Source organism: Mercenaria mercenaria, chromosome 14 (genome assembly GCF_021730395.1).
Source record: "Mercenaria mercenaria strain notata chromosome 14, MADL_Memer_1, whole genome shotgun sequence".
Classification (NCBI taxonomy): Eukaryota; Metazoa; Mollusca; class Bivalvia; order Venerida; family Veneridae; genus Mercenaria; species Mercenaria mercenaria.
In genome coordinates this window covers 61,357,724-61,377,339 of record NC_069374.1, presented here as the reverse complement: position 1 = coordinate 61,377,339, position 19,616 = coordinate 61,357,724, and the positions used below count along the sequence as shown (strand labels likewise).

Sequence of the window (19,616 nt, the reverse complement as noted above, 5' to 3'; positions counted from 1 at the left end):
ATGTACTTTCATTGCTACACATGAACTTAAACTCTAAAGAGTCGTAAAGGGAGGAAAACAAAAGTAATAGTTTCAGGAAAACTTTCTACATGTGAATCAATAGTTAATTCTTTGACGAATACTGGGAAAAACAATTATAGAAATGGGTTTTAACAAGAAATTAATATATTTTATGTTCATAACAAAAACGTGACAGGCAAATTATAAACAAAGGCATTGTGTACCTTTAAAAGAATGAATGCGGCCGAGAAAAAATAAATTAATAATGCTGCTTAGAATACTATACTGTATCATCTGTTGGTAAATTCTCAAAAAAAAGCGGACAGGAAATATCTAAGTAAACAACATAGTTACGACTGCGAATCAATTCTGCATGTACAATGTTTTATTGAGAATGTGATGGGAACCATGACCTATCCAGTCCTCCTATATCTCAGTCCATACTGTACTGGCTTACTCCGCTTGTTGCCGCCTAAACGTTTTAATCGATGAGCTGTCTGCTGGGTAGGAAGATTTATTTTTAAAAGCAGCTTGATATACACACCCTAAACCGAACAATCCATAAAATGATACTGTAATACTTCTATTGGAAATGTATTTCTTTCTTTGTATCTTAATTTATTTAAAGTTGCTACCGGTTGTCCATTTGGAAAAGGATAACTCCTTCAAAAAAGAAAAAATTTGGGAGAATACTGCTGATGTTCAAATACCAGGCGAGTTTCATGGTCTTTTAAAGAGTAGCGTGTAAAGTATATACGTTTGACCTTAGTATAAAATTGCATGTCAAAGACTATTGGTATTTGATATGGCGAGTTCGGCCTCCAACGGGGTTTGGACTAACACTTAACAATAGCATATGCTTTAAAAGAATTGTAATATTATGAAAAGAGAATCGGGCGGGTACGTTTTGAGGATTGAGTGGTTGGGCGGGTACGAGAGAGTTTGGAGGTTGCAAGAGTTGGACGGGAATGTGGGTATAACGCAACAGACATACCAAACATCAAACATAACAGATAATGTGGAATGCCTGAAATGCATCTTTGAAATACAGCATTTAAATATTGCCGTTTTTACGTAGCTCCTTACTCTGTGAAATATGGAGTTTCTGTTTAAACAAATTTGTTGACAATTTCGAAACTATCAACAGTGTATTTTACGTCATACAAAAGCTGCTTTTTCTAACTGCGAAAATGTTATACTGCATTTCTAATGACTTATATGAAAACAATATGGCGTAATTGAACAATATGAATATCTCGGAAAATAAATCGAAACCAAATATTTAAATACTTGGGTTGCTGTTCCATGTAAAACCCTGCCAGTGTGAAAACCTTTCAGTGGTTCTATGAAATAAAGCAGGGAACAAATAGGACAGACCTAGAACGAGATTATTCTGAAGACGCGCCTTTTTACATGATATATATCGAGGGCTTGGTGCAAAACTATTGTAAGTGTATATAAATAAAGAACAAGATACAATAGTTTTGCGCCAAGCCCTCGATATGTGGAGCTTTGAACTAGTAAGGATATATGATTACCGCTCAATTGTCCCAAATGGTTGAAATTTAACAAAAATTAAATGCCCTTCAGTACATAATATAACTATGATGGTCGAAAGCATTCTTCAAAAATAATAATAACAGGAAACATTACATCCACATGATAAGTGTTCAATTGTTATTTACACCGTAACATTTTAACTGCCTTGATAAATGTACTTTCTTTTTACTATTGTTTAAGTAAAAAGTTATTCAGTGAAAACCCATTGTTTGGGTTACAAAGTGCCAATCATGATTTCGTGAGACCATACTTATTTTAATTCAGGCGGCAGTATAGACATTTGTGCTACAGTCTCATGAGACAATACCCTTTTAATTCCTGGTACGGTTCAAACGGATCTTAGACAAGTAATTTGATTACCACATTGTATATTTATCACGGCTGCACCGTCGTAAAAATTTGGAAGGAGGAAGAGACAAAACATAAATCATTTCTTATGTTTCTTTACATTTCTAGCATAAAATGACTTCAAGAAGGTAATTCTGTAACTTTGAAACAATACTACCACTAAACTTAAAGGGGCTGAATTCGATTAATTTACCATATTTCTTTTGTTTCCGGCAAAATACAGACACCCGTGTTTGAATTATTTTCAGTTAGCTTCCCAAGTTACGTTTAATGAGATACTCTCCATTACAGTATTTTTGTTCATTCCATACACAGAGGGGAAGATTCCCGGATATTGCCGTCTTTATCAGGAACTCCTCATGAAGGGTTTGACAAGGGATATAAATTAATGTTTTGACTTGATACGAAATTAACACTCACCCAGTGCAAAGTGAAGATTTGAAGCTGGTTGAGTCAGTTTTCCAAGATAGTCATCCAGCCAGCGAATGGCTTTGGATTCCCCCAATGTCAATATTATTGGTTTTTACAAGACTGCTTTATTAATATGGGCAACATCACCTAAATCGACCAATTAAAATTACCGCTATATACTCAATCAATTTACATATATGGATCATTTACTCTGTCACTAACAATGGCTGCGCCTATAGAAATACAGCACTAGAAAGTAGAGGTTTATTGAAGGCTGTTAAAGAGCTTTGAACAGCCGGTCGCAGTGACAAAAGGAAATATTATCAGGAAATAAAATCTTACGAAAAGACCTAAAGGCCAATGAGGACTTTTAATGAAAAATGGGCTGTAAACAGACCGTGGCTGCTTAGAACACCAACCCCAACATGGTTTGTAGTTTTTGTACAAGTAATACTTTCGTGACGGGTTGCGAGTCCTGTAACTCGACAATGTAACAAAATACTAGAATTCAGATGTCCATAACATGCAGCCGCTGTCAAAATGCCCATAAACAACCCAGATCCTTTAGTGCTGCAAAAAATCATTCAAACTTTAAATTAAGTGCGTCCGTGTTTGAGAGGCTGTGTCCTATGTTTAGAACATATCATGCACTGGTTGATTAGGCTTAAAATAAAATTAAGTTTGTTTGACCTTTACCGACCGACTCAAATAATTTTATTGCATTCCAGAGAAAAAAAATATTTTTATTTTCTTATCAAAGGGAAAAACTTATTTTGGTGCTTGCAACTGGCGATTATTTTATTTAACAAATGCGTACATAATTATGGCAAGTGAGAAAGTAACCCGCGGTCGGCTAGTAGAAATCGATAAAGCGGACTGTTTTATCATTTCGTGAATTCCGAAAACGTGTCAACTATGCCGATAACGTTGCCTAAGGCCATAGGATGCAGACGACAATCAAACCGCTTATAACCGGAAGGCAATCTGACGAAAGGACATAATTTTACAAGTCTAGTATCTAATTTACCCGCTAAACGTAAAGAAACCAAAACGTCATGCCGGTACTTTTCCATTCCATGAGCACGTGCGAGCTATCGTAATATCTAATTTCCATCACTCGACGTTACTTTTGTTTACACATACACAAAAAAAAACGCGCGTAGTGCATTCATTTTTTGTTATTATCGCATCAATATTTTTTTAGCACCGCTTAAGAAGTAATATAGTTTCAATTCTATAACGATTTTAATAAGATATCGACAGGAATGTAGGCAAAATTCTATAAAAACGGTCAAATTTAAATTTAGTTCTTTGTAAAATTTCAAACAGTGCGATCTTAAAATTACTTATTTCTTTCTAAGAGTAAATAAATGATAAATTCTATGGGCATAAAGTTCAGACTTTTGACCAGAAGGTACAAAAAAAAAAAAAAAAAAAAAAAAAAACAGAATAAAAAAATCTTAAATAATGAAAAAGCGTCAGCAATTAAAATACATGCCGTAAAACGACTTTTGGCAAACAGATTTATGTTAGTGCGGCAAAATAGCTCACAGAGGTAGAATTCCACAATTATCGTTTGACACATTTACTGTCAGTTTATACAGGCTATTGAATTCGCTTTAAGAAATTAAAGAAGAAACTTTTTTATTGATTAATTCAAAGAACCGAGGCGGTACGATCGAACAATGATGTGTTATATGGCGCGAAAACATGACGTAATTCCATGACAATCTCGGGCAACTGTAACGCTTTGATCTCCGCTTCAGATGCCGTGATACCTACACACTTCTTTTAGCTCTTTGAGGGGGGTGTTAATTGATGATGAAAACAAGGACAAGGACTAAGTTTATCAACAGATTAATTACCGGTAATCGTTTACGCTTTTTATTACACTTTCAACATTGGGTGGATTATGATTATTGTGTCCATATTTTTGGGACACTTTACAAAATAATCATTTTTCGGGAAATAAGTCTTGAGAAAGTGAAAATAACTAGTCCTAACATTTTTGGAAAATACGGCTAGGGCTAGACTGTGATTATTTTTACTATCGATGCAGTTATTATGGAGAGCAACTAGGTGGTGGTGATTACTGAAATACCCTGAAAGAAAAATGTCTGCTGTGAAAACGAAATTTAAGAAGAACAAATATGATTGATTACAAAGGAAACGTAATGTACATGAGATTATTATTTGTCTACTATGTGTTATATTTGAAATTTGCTTGTACATAATACTGCTTTCATAACAGTGACAGTATTACGCGTCAATTGACAGGCGAGTGGTGGGAAATTTGATTATCTGTGAAAATATATTATGAACTGACTTAATTGTTGATTTCAAAATGTCTTTAATCAGAGATCGTTTTGAAATGCATTTGTTCGAAGTGAGAAAATCTCAGTTTCCGAATTTCAAGAATTTGACACGAACGTAAATGTTTTGAAATATGACAAGCTAGATAGTTTTAATATTTTAATTTTGTAATGCCAGAACAAAGGGGTATAAAAATCTTATACTTCTTTTGCCAGGACAGTGGCATAATAAATGTCCGATGTCGGGGAAACCCAATCTTGTTTCTGTTCTTAGTAACATGACCAATACGTGCAAGTAGCTTAAAGCTAAAAAATCATCACTTTTGCTTGCATACTGCCATAACCGTTGTAAAAACCTTCTAAAACTCATAAAAAGCTATTGAATTAAGCATCAAACACTTGTTGAGAATAAGCTGTAATTCAGTAGTGTGTTTAGATGCCAAATATTTTCCCAACTATATCGTTTTGTACTTTTAAGCGCAGATGTAGTGAAAACATTTTTGATATATACATAAAGAAAAAGTATAGACATGAAAGATACTCAAAGACTTGGTCAACTTTGCCTTATGTGCAAATTAAGTCTGTGCCCATATTGTGTGTGCATGAATAGGGCTAGGGGTTTATTACAAGCATACATTTAACAGAGCATCTTCCAAGATTATCTACAGGCAATAGGTATTAATAAATAGACTTTAATTTTTATTATTACTGAGACAACAAACATTAAAAAAAAACTAAAATATAATAAAATTATTTACCTACCTACCTACTCACTGTAAAAATACTGGGTCGGTAAAGGTCAAACAAACTTAATTTTAATTTAGGCCTTACAACTTTCCTCCTTCAGTGACTGTGTGAGTTTGATGAGTGTTCTGTATTTATATTTAAGAAATTGATGTATTTTGGCAGGAAGCAAATTACAAGACTTATTATTAAGTATGTAGATCTAAACCACTGTTAGTATATTTTTCCGCTAATAATGGCTGGGCCCCTAACTTTTAGGCTGGACCCTAGAATTTGCCTGTAAGGAGCCCAGATGGCTAATCGGGTCTGGGTGTTAAATTATATTCCTGTTGACATCATCGGAAAACTGCATAAAAAAAATTTATGTATTAGATTTGCCTAGCAGACAATAATGATATGTGTTCATGTAACACAGCTTCAAAATTTGGAAAAAAAACTATACTGTTTGCCATTGGCAGGGCGTTCGGTTGACCCGAGGTCCCGGGTTTTGACCCGGGAAAATCGAGCAAAACTCGTATTTGACCCGCACAGAATATGCCCTGTTCGTTGGCTTGACTCGCGGAAATTTACCTTGAAGCATCTCGAGTTCGAAAGTTCTGCCCCTTGTCAAAATTTCAATATTGTTCGCCAGCATAAGCGGAAGTATGGCAGTAGGCGGAGTGTCGTATGTTAATTAGCTACAGACAGATGTCAATCACGCCATGCCCTGACTGACACGTGGTCATCTCGCGGTGTGTATTTAGTACAATAATGCCATGTCATTATCAAAATTGTTTGTTGTGATCAGTGTGTAAAAGTAAATTGATATTTTCAATGCAGCCTTAGATTATCGTGTTTGTACCACTTGTTAATTATTTTGTGTGCTTGATACGATTACATGAGCTGGTCGGCCGTTACGGTCTGTAGCAAAATTATTATCATTGTCGAGGCTTTGTTTGGGCCAAAACAAATTAAATATTTAATTAAAAGCAGAAATCATAAGTGGTATGGTGAAAAAATGAAATTTAAAACGGGTGTTTTATCAACAATTTTAAATTTGTACTTTCGTTTTCAGTATTTGTCACTCGTTTTCGGGACCACCATTTCCGGACATTTTTATCATTTCTTACAAGATTTTTCTAGTACAATCTAAATAAAAAGCCAATAAAAAGTCTGTATTTAAGAAAAATATGATCACTGTTGCAAAAGCAGCTCTTATTTTGAAGAATTTGCCGAGGGTAAAGTCATGCAAAGGCACCAAACCCCACCCACTTTAGGCAATGTGCAAAATAAGACAACTAAAATATGAATTGCTTAAGAAAATCTGTAATGACTAATGTACTTGTTTTAGATAAAGTATGTGGGAGTTTCATTAATAACAGTATATCTTGACCCCTGAAAAGCTGACCTTGACTCTTGAAAATCTGATTTTGACCCTTGAAAATTTAGGCTGAAGAGACAATGACTCTTGAATTTCAGAACCTACCGAACGCCCTGATTGGAATTGGGACCAAATAGGTGTATTTTGACCTATCTCTATCTGGTAAAGAGTTTCTTGTGGACAGAACTTTTTTTCCTTAGGATTAATGTCCCTTTGTTGTTACTACAGACTTACACATGTATGAAAACTTTTTTATTATCAGCCAACAAAAATCCATATGAAAACAACTGTAGCAGTGACAGGGAAAGAATTTTTGTCCATGGGACAATGGCCCATCATACACAGTTTATTATGGGACATTTGCGACTTGTGCGCCAGGAATTCGCACTGTAGTATGTATATATTTCAGATTAAAGAAGCTCTTAATTAAATACAAGTATAGCAACTAAAACTGTAACAGCTTAACAGCTTTAATGTCAATAATATTCAAAGTAGTTTACATTTGATACTGGGTAATTCGGAGTTTGTTTACTCTACTTTCCTGGTAGAACTGCACAGTACTCCTTTATACCACTGATAATAAATGTAAGTCTTCCGAACAATGCTCTAATCATACCCTTGATATCATTCTTAAAAGAATTTTACAGCAATGTACCTGTATGTGATAAAAGTAAAATATGTCAACATTTAATACTTTGGAAGAAGAAGCAGACTAAGTGTACCATTACTTCTATGAACAAATCAATTATTTAAAAGCATATAGAACTTTACATGTAGCAGTAGACATCCACTCAGTTTTAGACTAGGTATTACACTAAGAGCACAAACTGCTTGTTTACTTTTTATAAAAACTTCAACAGAAATAAATATATTTAAAAACGGGGTGTTATTTTCATCGCAAGTCAATTCCTCATTGTTGTTGATATCCTTTTTGTAAAACTTAAAGGTTACTTTTTTTGCCATTTTACTAGCAACAATTTCCTCTTTCTTGGGGACAAATATTGAAAACATATAAAAATCAAAGTCTAGAATAAATACTATGTTAACACATGTTTTTAAACACTGAAAGCACTTTGAATCCCCACACTGGTAACATTCCTTTACATAAGATTTGCACTATTAAATAGTTTCATTCTTTTGCATTCAATACAGTTTAGCCATGTGACACAGGGCTCATCGGCACTTAAAACTTATGTGACATTTTTTATTTTTATGTGACTATGGCTCATGTCTCACGGGTTTCCCAGTCACTGCTGTAGGTTTTTATATATGCAAATTTTAATCTAAGTGTCTTATTATAACATATTGTATACAATTATAGTACAATATTGTTTATACATCATTGACAGATATCAGTTCATTATGTTACACTGCAGTAGAGAAAATTAAGTGCCTTCCAGTAGGGGACTAAATGTATTGCAAAATATTTTCTCAAGTGGTAGAGCCACGAGTATGGCATGCCAATTGTCCAATAATTACATGAACCGTTCATGGCCGAAAATTCAGGATAAACGATCGTTAAACTAGGTTTTTTGAGTACTAACCATTTTCGAGCGAAAACATAATATAACGGGCATAAACTATAGTTTACGCTCGTGAACCCAGGTTTACGTTCGATAAACTAGGTTTCTCGATTGAACTATGAATTTTGATGCGTGAGCGTGAACCTATATTTACAGGCGTAAACCTGGGTTCACGAGCATAAACCATAGTTAACGAACGTGAACCTATAGATGTTAACGACCGTGAACTTGGGTTTATGACCATGAACATGGGTTTACAACCGTGAGTATAATAGGATAACGACCGAAAATCATAGTTTTGTTCGAGAAACCTAATTTATGGAACCTAGGTTCACGTTTGTAAACTGTGGTTAACGCTCATAAACCCAAGTTCACTGTCGTAAGCATAGGTTCTCGCTCATTATTATATGTTCACGTCCGTTAACTATGGTTCATAACAAGCCAATTATCCAATAATTGCATTCTTGGTTGAAAACCTAGGATTATCGAATACTAACCTATATTTTCGAGCGAAAACATAGGATAACGTGCGTAAACCTTACGTTTACGGGCGTGAACCTGGGTTTATGAACGTGAACCTATATTTATGACCGAAAATCACAGTTTTGTTCGAAAAAGCTAGTTTATCAAACGTAAACCTAGGTTCACGTTTGTATACCTAAGTTCACGTTCATAAACATAGGTTCACGGTCATAAACATAGGTTTATGTCCTTAAAACCCATGTTTACGCCCGGAATTCGTAGTTGATTTTATAATCCTAATATATCGACCATAAATCATGGCTTACGTTGATACGAATTTAGGTCGTTATCCTATGTTTATGGTCGTAATACTATGTTTACGCTAGTTTACGAACGTGAACCTATGTTTATGACCGTGAACTTGGGTTTACAAGCGTGAACTTGGGTTTACAAGCAGGAACCTACGTTTACCAGCGTGAACTATGGTTTACGGCGTTATCCTATGTTTTCGCTCGAAAATATAGGTAATAGAAATCGAAAAACCTGGTTTTACGTTAAAAAAAACCTGGTTTATCGATCGTTAATCTAAGTTTTTCGACAGTGAACCTAGGTTTACGTAATTACCGGACATTGGGTGTGCCATACACGAGTGAAAATGTAAGGTGTGGTGTTCATGAATGTAAAATATTTTTATCTTACACATGAAACAAACAAATTTTATTTTTATTTTATGATTTTTCTAAATTTACCCGTTCCAGTGAAAATATATATTTGACATTTTTCGCTCTGAAAGTAACAAATATATTTCACTCTAATATTTTGATAATTCACTGAAAATCATGTACTGTAATATAGAGATGGTACCTAAAAAATTCAAATTCATCTTTATAGGTTTTTTTCAGAGTGAAATGATAGCTAAGTGCACCAATTTTCTAAATATATTTATGGTTTTCCTCTTCTCCATGTCAAAAATAGAAATATTTGATATCTAAAAAATGACTTTCTCAAAATATCTGAAGCAAAATGGACAACTCTTGTACTGACCGTTTTTCAAAGATTTTAGGACTTCCCCAATTATAGTCTATATCAAAAGCTCCCACAGCTAAATTAATTCAATACAGTATAAGGTAAGTTTACTCTACTTTCAACATTTTGAAAGAGCCTATACTAAACTTCCTTTTGTCTTTTAATAAAGTCAAATTCCAAGACTAGCCAAGAGTCTAAATCGGTTGAAAAAATTCTGAGTGAAAGAAAATGACATGCTCTTTATTATAAGCTTACCAAAACCATACCAAAAATGTACCTTAAAGAAGTTAATAAAGATTTTATATTGTAAACAAACCCCTATACCATTTTACTAATAAACTTTGATAATGTGGCAGTCGAGTCCAATAAGTCCAGGGATGTTCAAAGATAATCCGTCATAGATCTATTGTAAAGCAAATATTGGATTTACCTGTATTGGAAAATAAACAGTGTCGATTGGATTTAGGTCAACTGCCACATTATCAAAGTTTATTAGTAGCATCAATATTTTCCACTCATGAATGCACTCAATTCAGGTGATAATTGTTGATATATTTGTAAATGAGAGGCCCCAACAAAAACCTTTTTTCAAGTTGTGTAACCAGTATAAGTTTTAAATTAATGTTGATATCTGAAATTATCCGATTACTTTGTTTTCAACAATAACTAAAACACCTTTTAGTTTGTTTAGGGTAGTTGACCTGTAACGAAAATCATCAAATTAGAGTAATCTCCATATGCTTTTTCAGCATTTATTCGTTTTTCATGGAATGCAAATGATTGTGCTAGTTCCCTCCAGAGAATGTTTTAATTGAGAATTGCTTAAAATACATTACATAGAGTCATTACCTGTCAGCTACCTTAACATGTAGTAATTACAACCACTACCTTAAAACATTGTAATTATATTTGACGACAATAATTTTTGTGTTACCAATTTAACTTGTTTTGTTATTTCTCATTGCTGGATATATACATTTCACATTTTGATATATAAATGTTGTGTAAACCAATGTATCACCATTGAAAACAATAAATAAACAACTCTGGCTAAAAGATCAAAACTTAATAACGTTTCTTAATGTCGTTAATTTTCTTCAAAGGAATGTATGCATTCTTCTATATAATTGTCATGCATTACTAAACTTTCTATCAGGGCCTCACTACAACTTACAAAATAACTGTCAGTGTTAGTCATGAGAAAAGCGTGCGTATTGTATATGGAATACAAAGGGATTTAAACAAATGTAGGTCATATTTTGTCTGCCTGATAAGTTGTTTGAAGAAGGACCTATCTGATTTTTCTTTCACTTTTGATCAATGTTTAATGTTGGCTTCAGTTTATTGATCAATTCAGAGTTGCCCCCCTTTGATTTATTTGGGTAGGTACCATCTCTATGTAATAAAGCTGAATTTTGGTTTGTGTGAATCGGATCTATGAATCAATTACCAGTAGTCAAATAACTGGAAATATAGCCCGTAATATTAGTACTTCATCTGTTTTCCACACATCTTTTGCCATGAATGCATATAGAATGTAGAGAACTGACTAACAGACTTTAAGGCTCTTTTGCTGGATGCTTTTTAGTGGAGTTAGTTCCCTTGGGCTTATATTCTGTGCACATGAATATTTATATGTAATGGGATGATGCGTCTGTTGAGGATCTACTGGTACACACTTATTTGAACATTCCGATTCCCCGCTCACATTTTCATAAAAAAAAAGCGCGACAGAAACAATCACTTTTAAATGAATCAGTTTACTATGTGGAGCAACTTCGAGCCAACATTGCCCATTTGTTTTGGATTTGGTCCGTTTTGATGGTAAAGATTTTTCTAGCAAAATCTCAACTGAATGATGCCAGTTTTCCGTTCAGCTTTGGTTATAAGTTTTGAATATATATACAACTCTTTAACAGGTTAGTTTAGTCTGTACATGAAAATCAAAAGGTAGAAGGGACCAGGATATAATCATGGTAGATATAAAATATTGTGGCGCAGCTGTGAAGTCATTTGATTTTGTGGGCATGAAACTTTGTGTTTTTGGAAGAACAGAAACAATTAATTGGTAGGAACAAGATGATTCAGATTTTGTTTTCAGTACTTATCTTGAAGAACCTTTACCATGACCTTCTCACCTCTTGTTTTTTATACCAAATGCAACTGGGATTTGCTGCCAAATGTTTTACCTCGAGTTAAGATAAAGTGCAAAAAAGCCTATATTATAGTCTGACAGAAATGCATGAAATGTTTATGCAAAATAAAAGAAAAAAACTGTCAAAATACATACAAAGGAAAACATTGAAGTATAAAACTAAGGAAGGAAAAAAATCATAAGATAGTTAATTTCGAAACGATAATAATTACTTTTTTTTCTAGACACTAATAGATAGAGTTACTACTTTTGTGTAATTTAATTAGCCACAATACCTGCAATTTTCTTCTAGGTTTCATTTAATTTGGTGACTGTGAATAGAATCATTTATAGTGGTTACATTTTGTAAATATACTAAGTTTAAAGATTTGCAAGCACGTATAATAATGCAGGTTTTTTTTTATTTTGTGTTTTAGCTCATCTAATATTTTTGAAGAAAAAAAGAGTTATTGTCACCACTTGATCGGCGTCGGCATTGCCTGGTTAAGATTTATGTTTAGGTCAGCTAAAAGGTCAACTTTTCTCCTAAACTATCAAAGCTATTGCTTTTAAACTTGCAGACACTTGTTCACCATCAAAAACTGACTCTGTGCAGCAAGAAATATAACTCCATCCTTCTTTTAGCAAGAATTATGGCCCTTTTTGGACTTAGAAAATCAGATTTCTTGGTTTCGTGTTTAGGTCAGCTTTCTCCAAAACTATCAAAACTAATTGCTTTAAAACTTGCAACACTTGTTCACCAACAAAATTGACTGTGCCGCAGAAACATAACTCCATCCTGCATTTTGCAAGAGTTATGGCCCCTTTTGGACTTTAATAGAAAATATCATATTTCTTGGTTAAGTTTTGTGTTATGGTCAACCTTTTTCCTTAATGATCAAAGTTCTTGCTTTAAAACTTTGAGCAGTCATTTGCCATTAAAAACTGACAGTGCACAGCAAGTACCGTAACTCCACATTGCTTTTTGCAAAAATTATTGCTTCTTTTGGACTTAGAAAATCATGGGTAGGACAATATTTCTATTATACACTCACTGAGACAAAAAATATCAGATGATCGTCTGCATCTGCAAGGTGGTGCTCTTGTTATCTGTCTATGTTACATGTTAGATAGTCACATAGAAGATCAGGATAGCTGAAGTATGTAGCCCTGTTAAATGAAAATTTTTATATATTTAATATACATTTTGTTTGTAATTATACCTTAATATTAGTTCTGTGACCCATGCTAGTAATCTTGAAGCATGAAAAATAACCTGATATTGCACTGCCATGGATGTGCGATACTAAAACGTTTGTTAATGTTGATATTTTGTATATGATTAAATGATCTGTATTAAACAATTGATTACATATCATTTGTTTAGGTATGCTATTTATAAACGGCTCATTAAATGGCAGTGATATGCCTTACGTGTTTACTACCTCTCCTAAACCTGTGTAAGCACTCAGTCTACACCCTCCTGCAGATATATTAAGCTTTAGTCATTCAAATGTCTCTTCAAAGCATGTCATTACTGTTTAATATTTGTATAATATACATTGTGTATTTTAACCTGCTGCCGGCAAGTGGTTCTGCCTTTAATGCGACCAGTGCAGTCCAGTCTTCACTGTTCTAAAGCTGTTCAGTCAGTAGATTTTCAGTGAACACCCCTTCAAATAAGAAATGGTATTACCCAAATAAAATAATTGACCAGTTCATTTTAGAAATTTAGCAAGGTAAAGGTTAAACCAGTGAAGACGGAGCTTTATATTTTTGTATCAAGCTACTTTTAACAAATTAAAACAAAAGAAGTCAAAAAAGTTTAATATTCTATATGATGATGTCACTCAAAAGTCCCTTTTTAAACACAACACTCCAACCCCTCTCCAACTTGGCTGGTTAATGACTTTAGCTCTTTCAATATTTTGACAGCGAGTGCAGTTTATCAAAATTGATCAGTACACTGCTATTATGGTATACAATATTTTACTTCCTGTATCTTATCATTTCACATACATATACTGAAGATTGGCCTTTTAAACAGCGTTAGAATATTTGAATTTTATTTCCCTTATCGGGTATTAGCACGACAGATTTTTAAATCTACACCAGTGCATGGATTCGTTCAGATGGAAGTTTCTTTTGTGAAATAAATTTTATTTTTTATGGAGCTTTGTGTGTGCACATTATATAGGAAATCAAATGAGCTCATTATGTAACTGTAACTAATTACGAAATTACTTTTTGAAATTTTATTGTAAGTTTGGATTTAATTTTTTTGGTGTCATTTTTTTTTTTTTACATTTTTAATGGATTTTACACCACACTAGCATTTCTGTATGGATTTTAAAGTGGAACTTAAATGATAAAATTCACCATTTAGGATATTTTCGGAACAAAGACAGTACTGTTTACTTCAGTGTTTACTGAAGTTTATGCATTTGTAAATGTATTAATTTTATGATTAAAGTTATACATTAAAGTCTTTTAAGTTGAGACTATAAACAATTGTATTCAGGAAGTAACATACCACTTGACAAGTTTCCAATATTTCTTGTTATACATGTCACTCTGATTGAATTTAAATGACATTTGAGGAGTAAGTTCTAAAATCATGAAGAAAACTAAGCCAGTAGCGGCCCCTTCTCAAGATGATGAAAATTATCCATATTCGCCATCTGAGCCGCTGAGATTTATAAAACAACGAAGGTAAACCCAGCACTAGAGGTGTATTTTTATGTCTGATAAGTTACAAAGAAACTTCTTTAGAGCAAACAACATGGATAAACTACTGTAACAGTAGAAATTTCCGCAAGGGTTTAATTTTTGCTATTTTCGCAAGGCCCTAATTATCTCTCGAAAATTTGTCTTCGTGTAAATATTTACCATTAGTTTAATTCAAATTGAAGTAGAATACAATTTTAACATTTTGCGACTGTTAAACCTTGCAAACATACTCAAATTTGCAAAATTTTGACCCTGGGAAAATTGTGCTTTTACAGTAGCCACTGTATTCATTAGACCAAGGTTTTAGCTGAGACTGAAGAACTAGTGAAACTAGTTTTCAAATTGAGAAGAAAATTAGCATTATGTAGGGTTTTGCTCTGAGGATGTGTTGTTAATAGAGGTTATACTTTGTGACTGATATAGTTGTTACTGTAGCATGCTTCAGTTCTTTAGAATTTTCTAAAGATTTTAAAAACTTTCACCCTTTAAAAACAATTATATAGTGCTATATTACAAGATTTTAAGATAACAGTCAAGTACTGGTTTGAGTGTTTAATCAGAATTTAAACATATTTTTGCGTCTTAAAACACTAAGAAAATTTTAGTTTTTAAAAATCTGACGTCTGTGTTTAACGTTATTAAAAATCAATAAAAAATCTGTGATTTCTGTATTCATAGTTTTAAAAAAAAACTCTTAATAGTGTAATGTTTGTTAGAAATCTATGATGTTTGTATTCTTAGCTCTAAAAGATCTGTGTTGTTTGTGGTTATAGTTTTAAAATAATCATTGATGCATTAACAACAAAATTTAATGATGTGTTTCCAACTCTTTGGGACATACAGCAGCTTGTATCTGAATGTTTAAAAACTTTATAAAGCAGTTGTCATCAGAATCAAAAATCATGATTGACATTTCAGGACTAAATCATTTTAGAACAGTAAAAGTAATATTTGATTATTGCATGTTGAAATTCATTTGAGGTTTTCGATAGTTATTGACTCATATATGAAAATATTTGATCAGGTGTGTTCGAATTGCCTTCAGGCAGCCTTGGCTGTCAACTTTGCAAAGGTTTCTAGGTACTTTACTAACAGGTATATAAAGTACTAATTGGAATGAATTTAAAGACAGTTAAAAATTAAACATTTAAAAAGACTTAGTGTTCTTTGATATTATTAGTCCTTTAATACAATTAAGTAATACTAGTAAGCTTGTCTCAACTCTATTTTTTACTTCGAACATTTTGTTATATATTTTGGTGTCTGAATGTTTGTCTTTCAAAGCACTAATTCTTCAAAGCACTTTTAAAGCACTGAATAATTCAGCTGATGAAATATATTTCAGAACACCCATGTTCATTTCTTAAAAACATTACCCCACATTTTGTTTTATAGAAACTTGAATTGAAGCTTTCTGTTTGAAATTGTGTGTCAAAAAGTATTTTGTTTTTAAACTAATGGGAATGTCAGGATGTGTTTTTTTGCAGTAATGCTTTAGGCTGTTCAGTTTTTAACAGTTTTACAGAAGTTTTTTTGAACATTTTTAGTCTGTGCTCAGTCTTCATTGTTGATTTTAAAATACACAGGAAGTCCAGAAAAGCTTAACAGTCTTTTAGCCATGAGCCCACTGGCAGCAAGTAACTTTACCTTTGTGATGAGTCTTGGTCTGAACTCTTTGCTATTTAGTCAGACTAGTAAATTTTCACTGAACACCCCTTAGAATAATAAGTGTGGTGCTACCCAAATTGAATGATGGACAAGTCCATTTTAGAAATTTAGCAGGGTAAAGGTTAGTCATGGTTAATCATTCTTTTGGCCAAATTTGCTATTTTGGGGGGTTATTTCATCTTTTGAAAATTAAATGAATGGAAAGCTTATTTGCTGTTTGGAATTTATTTTGCAGATTAAGGCAAACATGAAATTAACATAATTCTGATTCTGCCTTTGCGACAAGTGTAGATCTTGATCAGCCTGCACATCCATTTAGTCTGATCAAGATCTGCACTGTTCGTCATTCAGTCAGAATCTTTTTGGTAAGCACCCCTTCTTACAGTTAATGACACTGTTTAAATTGAAGATGGACAAGTTCATTATAGAAAATAAGCAAACAGTTATGATATTTAACAACATCAGAGGTCAACGTTTATAATATGCCTTTCATGACAATATTTTTTTAAGTGTTTCGGCTTAATTTTTTGTCATACATGCTAACAAGGTCACTGGAGGAAGAAAGAAAATCTTCATACACTTTCAGTCTAGGGATTACTTTCCTCCCTAGAAAGGGGACAATGAGCTGTTTTCTATAAACTTCCCTTGGGTGTGTTACATAACTATGATACTCAAAGTAAATGATTATTTCAGTTTTAAAAAAATCAGTTCAATGCAATATAGTAAACTGTTTGAATTCATAATATTATGAGTGTTTACTTTTGTTCCAACTTCCTGTTTGCTAAAAGCATATGATAAGAATTGATCTATTTTGCCAAAAAGTATATAAGGACATTAATAGAAAACTCCCAACATTTTCTTTACTTAGTCTAATTCAATTCTTTTTTTAACCAAGAAGAATATGCAGGGTCTGAATTTATTACCAAATTTGGGGCACAAATTATTTACAAAGAAAATTAGTTTCAATCAAGAGTTTATGATTTTAAAATTTTATATTCAGGCTGACCCCTTTTTTATGCTTATAAATTGTTCTTTTTTTTTCTCCAAGGAAATTATTAGTAAAGCTTGTATTGCCGAGAAGATTTCACAAAAGACATAAAAAATGGTACTAGCAGCTTCCTCACTAAATGGCGCTCAGCATTTAGAGGGTAGTGCTAGGACTGGTCAGCCTGGTGACAGTATAATGTGACTGGGTGGGATGTCATGCCAAGTGTGTACAGCATGATATTTCAGTGAGGCAGCACTATAAAGTTGGGCATTATGCTCACTGCTACAAGTAGACACCGTTGTTTATATGACTGAAAAATTGTTGAAAAAGAGGTTAAACCTGAACACACACACACAAGAAGGAATCATGCAAGTACTTTGGGGGGTGGGGGGGGGAAACTGTTACATCTTTGATTACAGGTGTTGTAGCTATATTATATTATTATCCTGCTAAATTTCTAAAGTGGACTGGTCTGTCACTCAGTTTGGACAGTACCCTTATTATTTGATGGGGTTTTCACTGAAAATTTACAGACTGAACAGCAATCAGCGCAGACGAAGACCAGTCTGTATGGATCATTGTGCAGGCTGATCTTGGTTTGCATTGGTCGCAAAGGCGTAATCACTTGCTGCCAGCAGGCTACTAAGATATATGAGCCGTGCCATGGGAAAACCAACATAGTGGCATTGCGACCAGCATGGATCCAGACCAGCCTGCGCATCCGCGCAGTCTGGTCAGGATCCATGCTGTTCCCTAACGGTTTTTCTAACTGCAGTAGACTTTAAAAGCGAACAGCATGGATCCTGACCAAACTGCGCGGATGCGCAGGCTGGTCTGGATCCTTGTTGGTCGCAAACCCACTATGTTGGTTTTCTCATGGCACAGCTCATATTAAGTTTGCATTATTCTTTTGTACTTTCTGCACTCAGTTTTTTTCACAGGGGAATTCTAAAGGAAATATAATACCTTGAACTTAATTGCAGTTTGAAGTATTTGACAATAGTTTTTTTTTTTTCAATTAAAAGTTTCACATAGTAAGTGGAAGTAAAAGTCTGGTCTGATTCTTGAATGAATCCATTCTGTTATTGAAAGTACTGATTCATAACTTTTGCGGTAACTATTATCCTCCCTCAGAAATTAAATATCTATAATATTATAAGACCACACTGGACCAGTAGCACACGTTGTCTGTCTTTAAGTGTCTTACAGTTGAGTTGGCGTTACACTTGCACAAGAACTGTCATAGTCATGTGGAAACAGATACACAAGATTTAAGTGAAAGAACACAGATGTCACTGTATCAGAGAAAAATACACAACAGTTTGACACTTTGAAAATTTACTAGCATGTTATTTGTGTTTTTTTTATATCCAAGTTTAGCTCAACAGAGCACAAAGTGTTCAAGGTGAGCTATTGTGATCACCCTATGTCTATTGTTCGTCATTGTGAGTTGTGCATTGTCAGCAGTTTGACTGTTAATATACTCCAGACATAACAGTTTAATCCCAATCTCACAGAAACTTGGTCAGAATATTACCTTAAGTAAAATTTCGGACAATTTTGTTACTGGGTTGTCTGGGATCATAAACTAGGTCACTAGGCCAATTTATAAGGAAACAGTCTCCTGAGACCACATTTTTTATCTCCTATTTATAAAACTTTGTTAGAATGTTTGTTGCTATAAAGTCTGTGATAAGTTCAAAAACTTATCTGCCTGAGGTCAAAAACTAGGTCAGCTTGGATCAAATCAAAGAAAAATGTTGTTAACACTCAGAAGGATACATTTTGAACCTGATTATCCATTTTCATCTTGTTCATCTTTGTTTATGAAATCTAAGTCAAGTTCAAAATTGGGGTACCTGAATTCTAGGTCAAATCATTTAAAGGCTTGGTTAATGATCTACCTGACTAACATAAAAAATGGTCAAAATATCTGTCCCTATGAAATCTAGGCCAAAATAGATACAGGTTGATATAAGGGAAAGAACTTTAAAGTCAGATCAGAGCTTCAGGGCCTTCAGGGAGATTGTCTGTGGATGTTAAAACTAACCTAACAGCTTATTTTGTCTATCCTGAGTAACTGGTTTCTGACTTATCAAATCTGTTCTTGAGTCAAACACAGACGGATGAATTTGATTGGTCGATCAGTTATAACTTGTGAATAAGAAAGTCAAAAACTTTTCAACAAATCTTTAAATATTAAGTTGATTAAGCTGAAAAAGAAATTTTAAAACTACAGCACTCGTAGGTACCAGTCTCAGATCTTCTATGTTGTGCAAGTAGTTGACACCTGTGTACTTAATACATTTGCTAAAAGTTGAAAATAGTGGCCGCTACGTTCTGCAATGTT

At 33.6% G+C, this 19,616-nt stretch overlaps 1 protein-coding gene across 2 annotated transcripts in view; it reads left to right on the top strand.

Moving 5' to 3' along the window:
* Positions 1 to 1,922: 1,922 nt before the first annotated feature.
* LOC123527830 (tyrosine-protein phosphatase non-receptor type 11-like) overlaps positions 1,923 to 19,616 on the top strand; it is a 56,793-nt gene continuing 39,099 nt past the window's right edge. Inside the window, exon 1 of one of the 2 annotated variants that reach the window (XM_045307520.2) lies at positions 1,923 to 2,036. In XM_045307520.2, the coding sequence (XP_045163455.1) occupies positions 2,023 to 2,036 (14 nt within the window). In that variant the 5' untranslated portion in view covers positions 1,923 to 2,022. Of the gene's footprint in view, positions 2,037 to 13,918; positions 14,593 to 19,616 lie in introns of those variants that run through there. The other variant, XM_045307519.2, reaches the window with a different exon arrangement.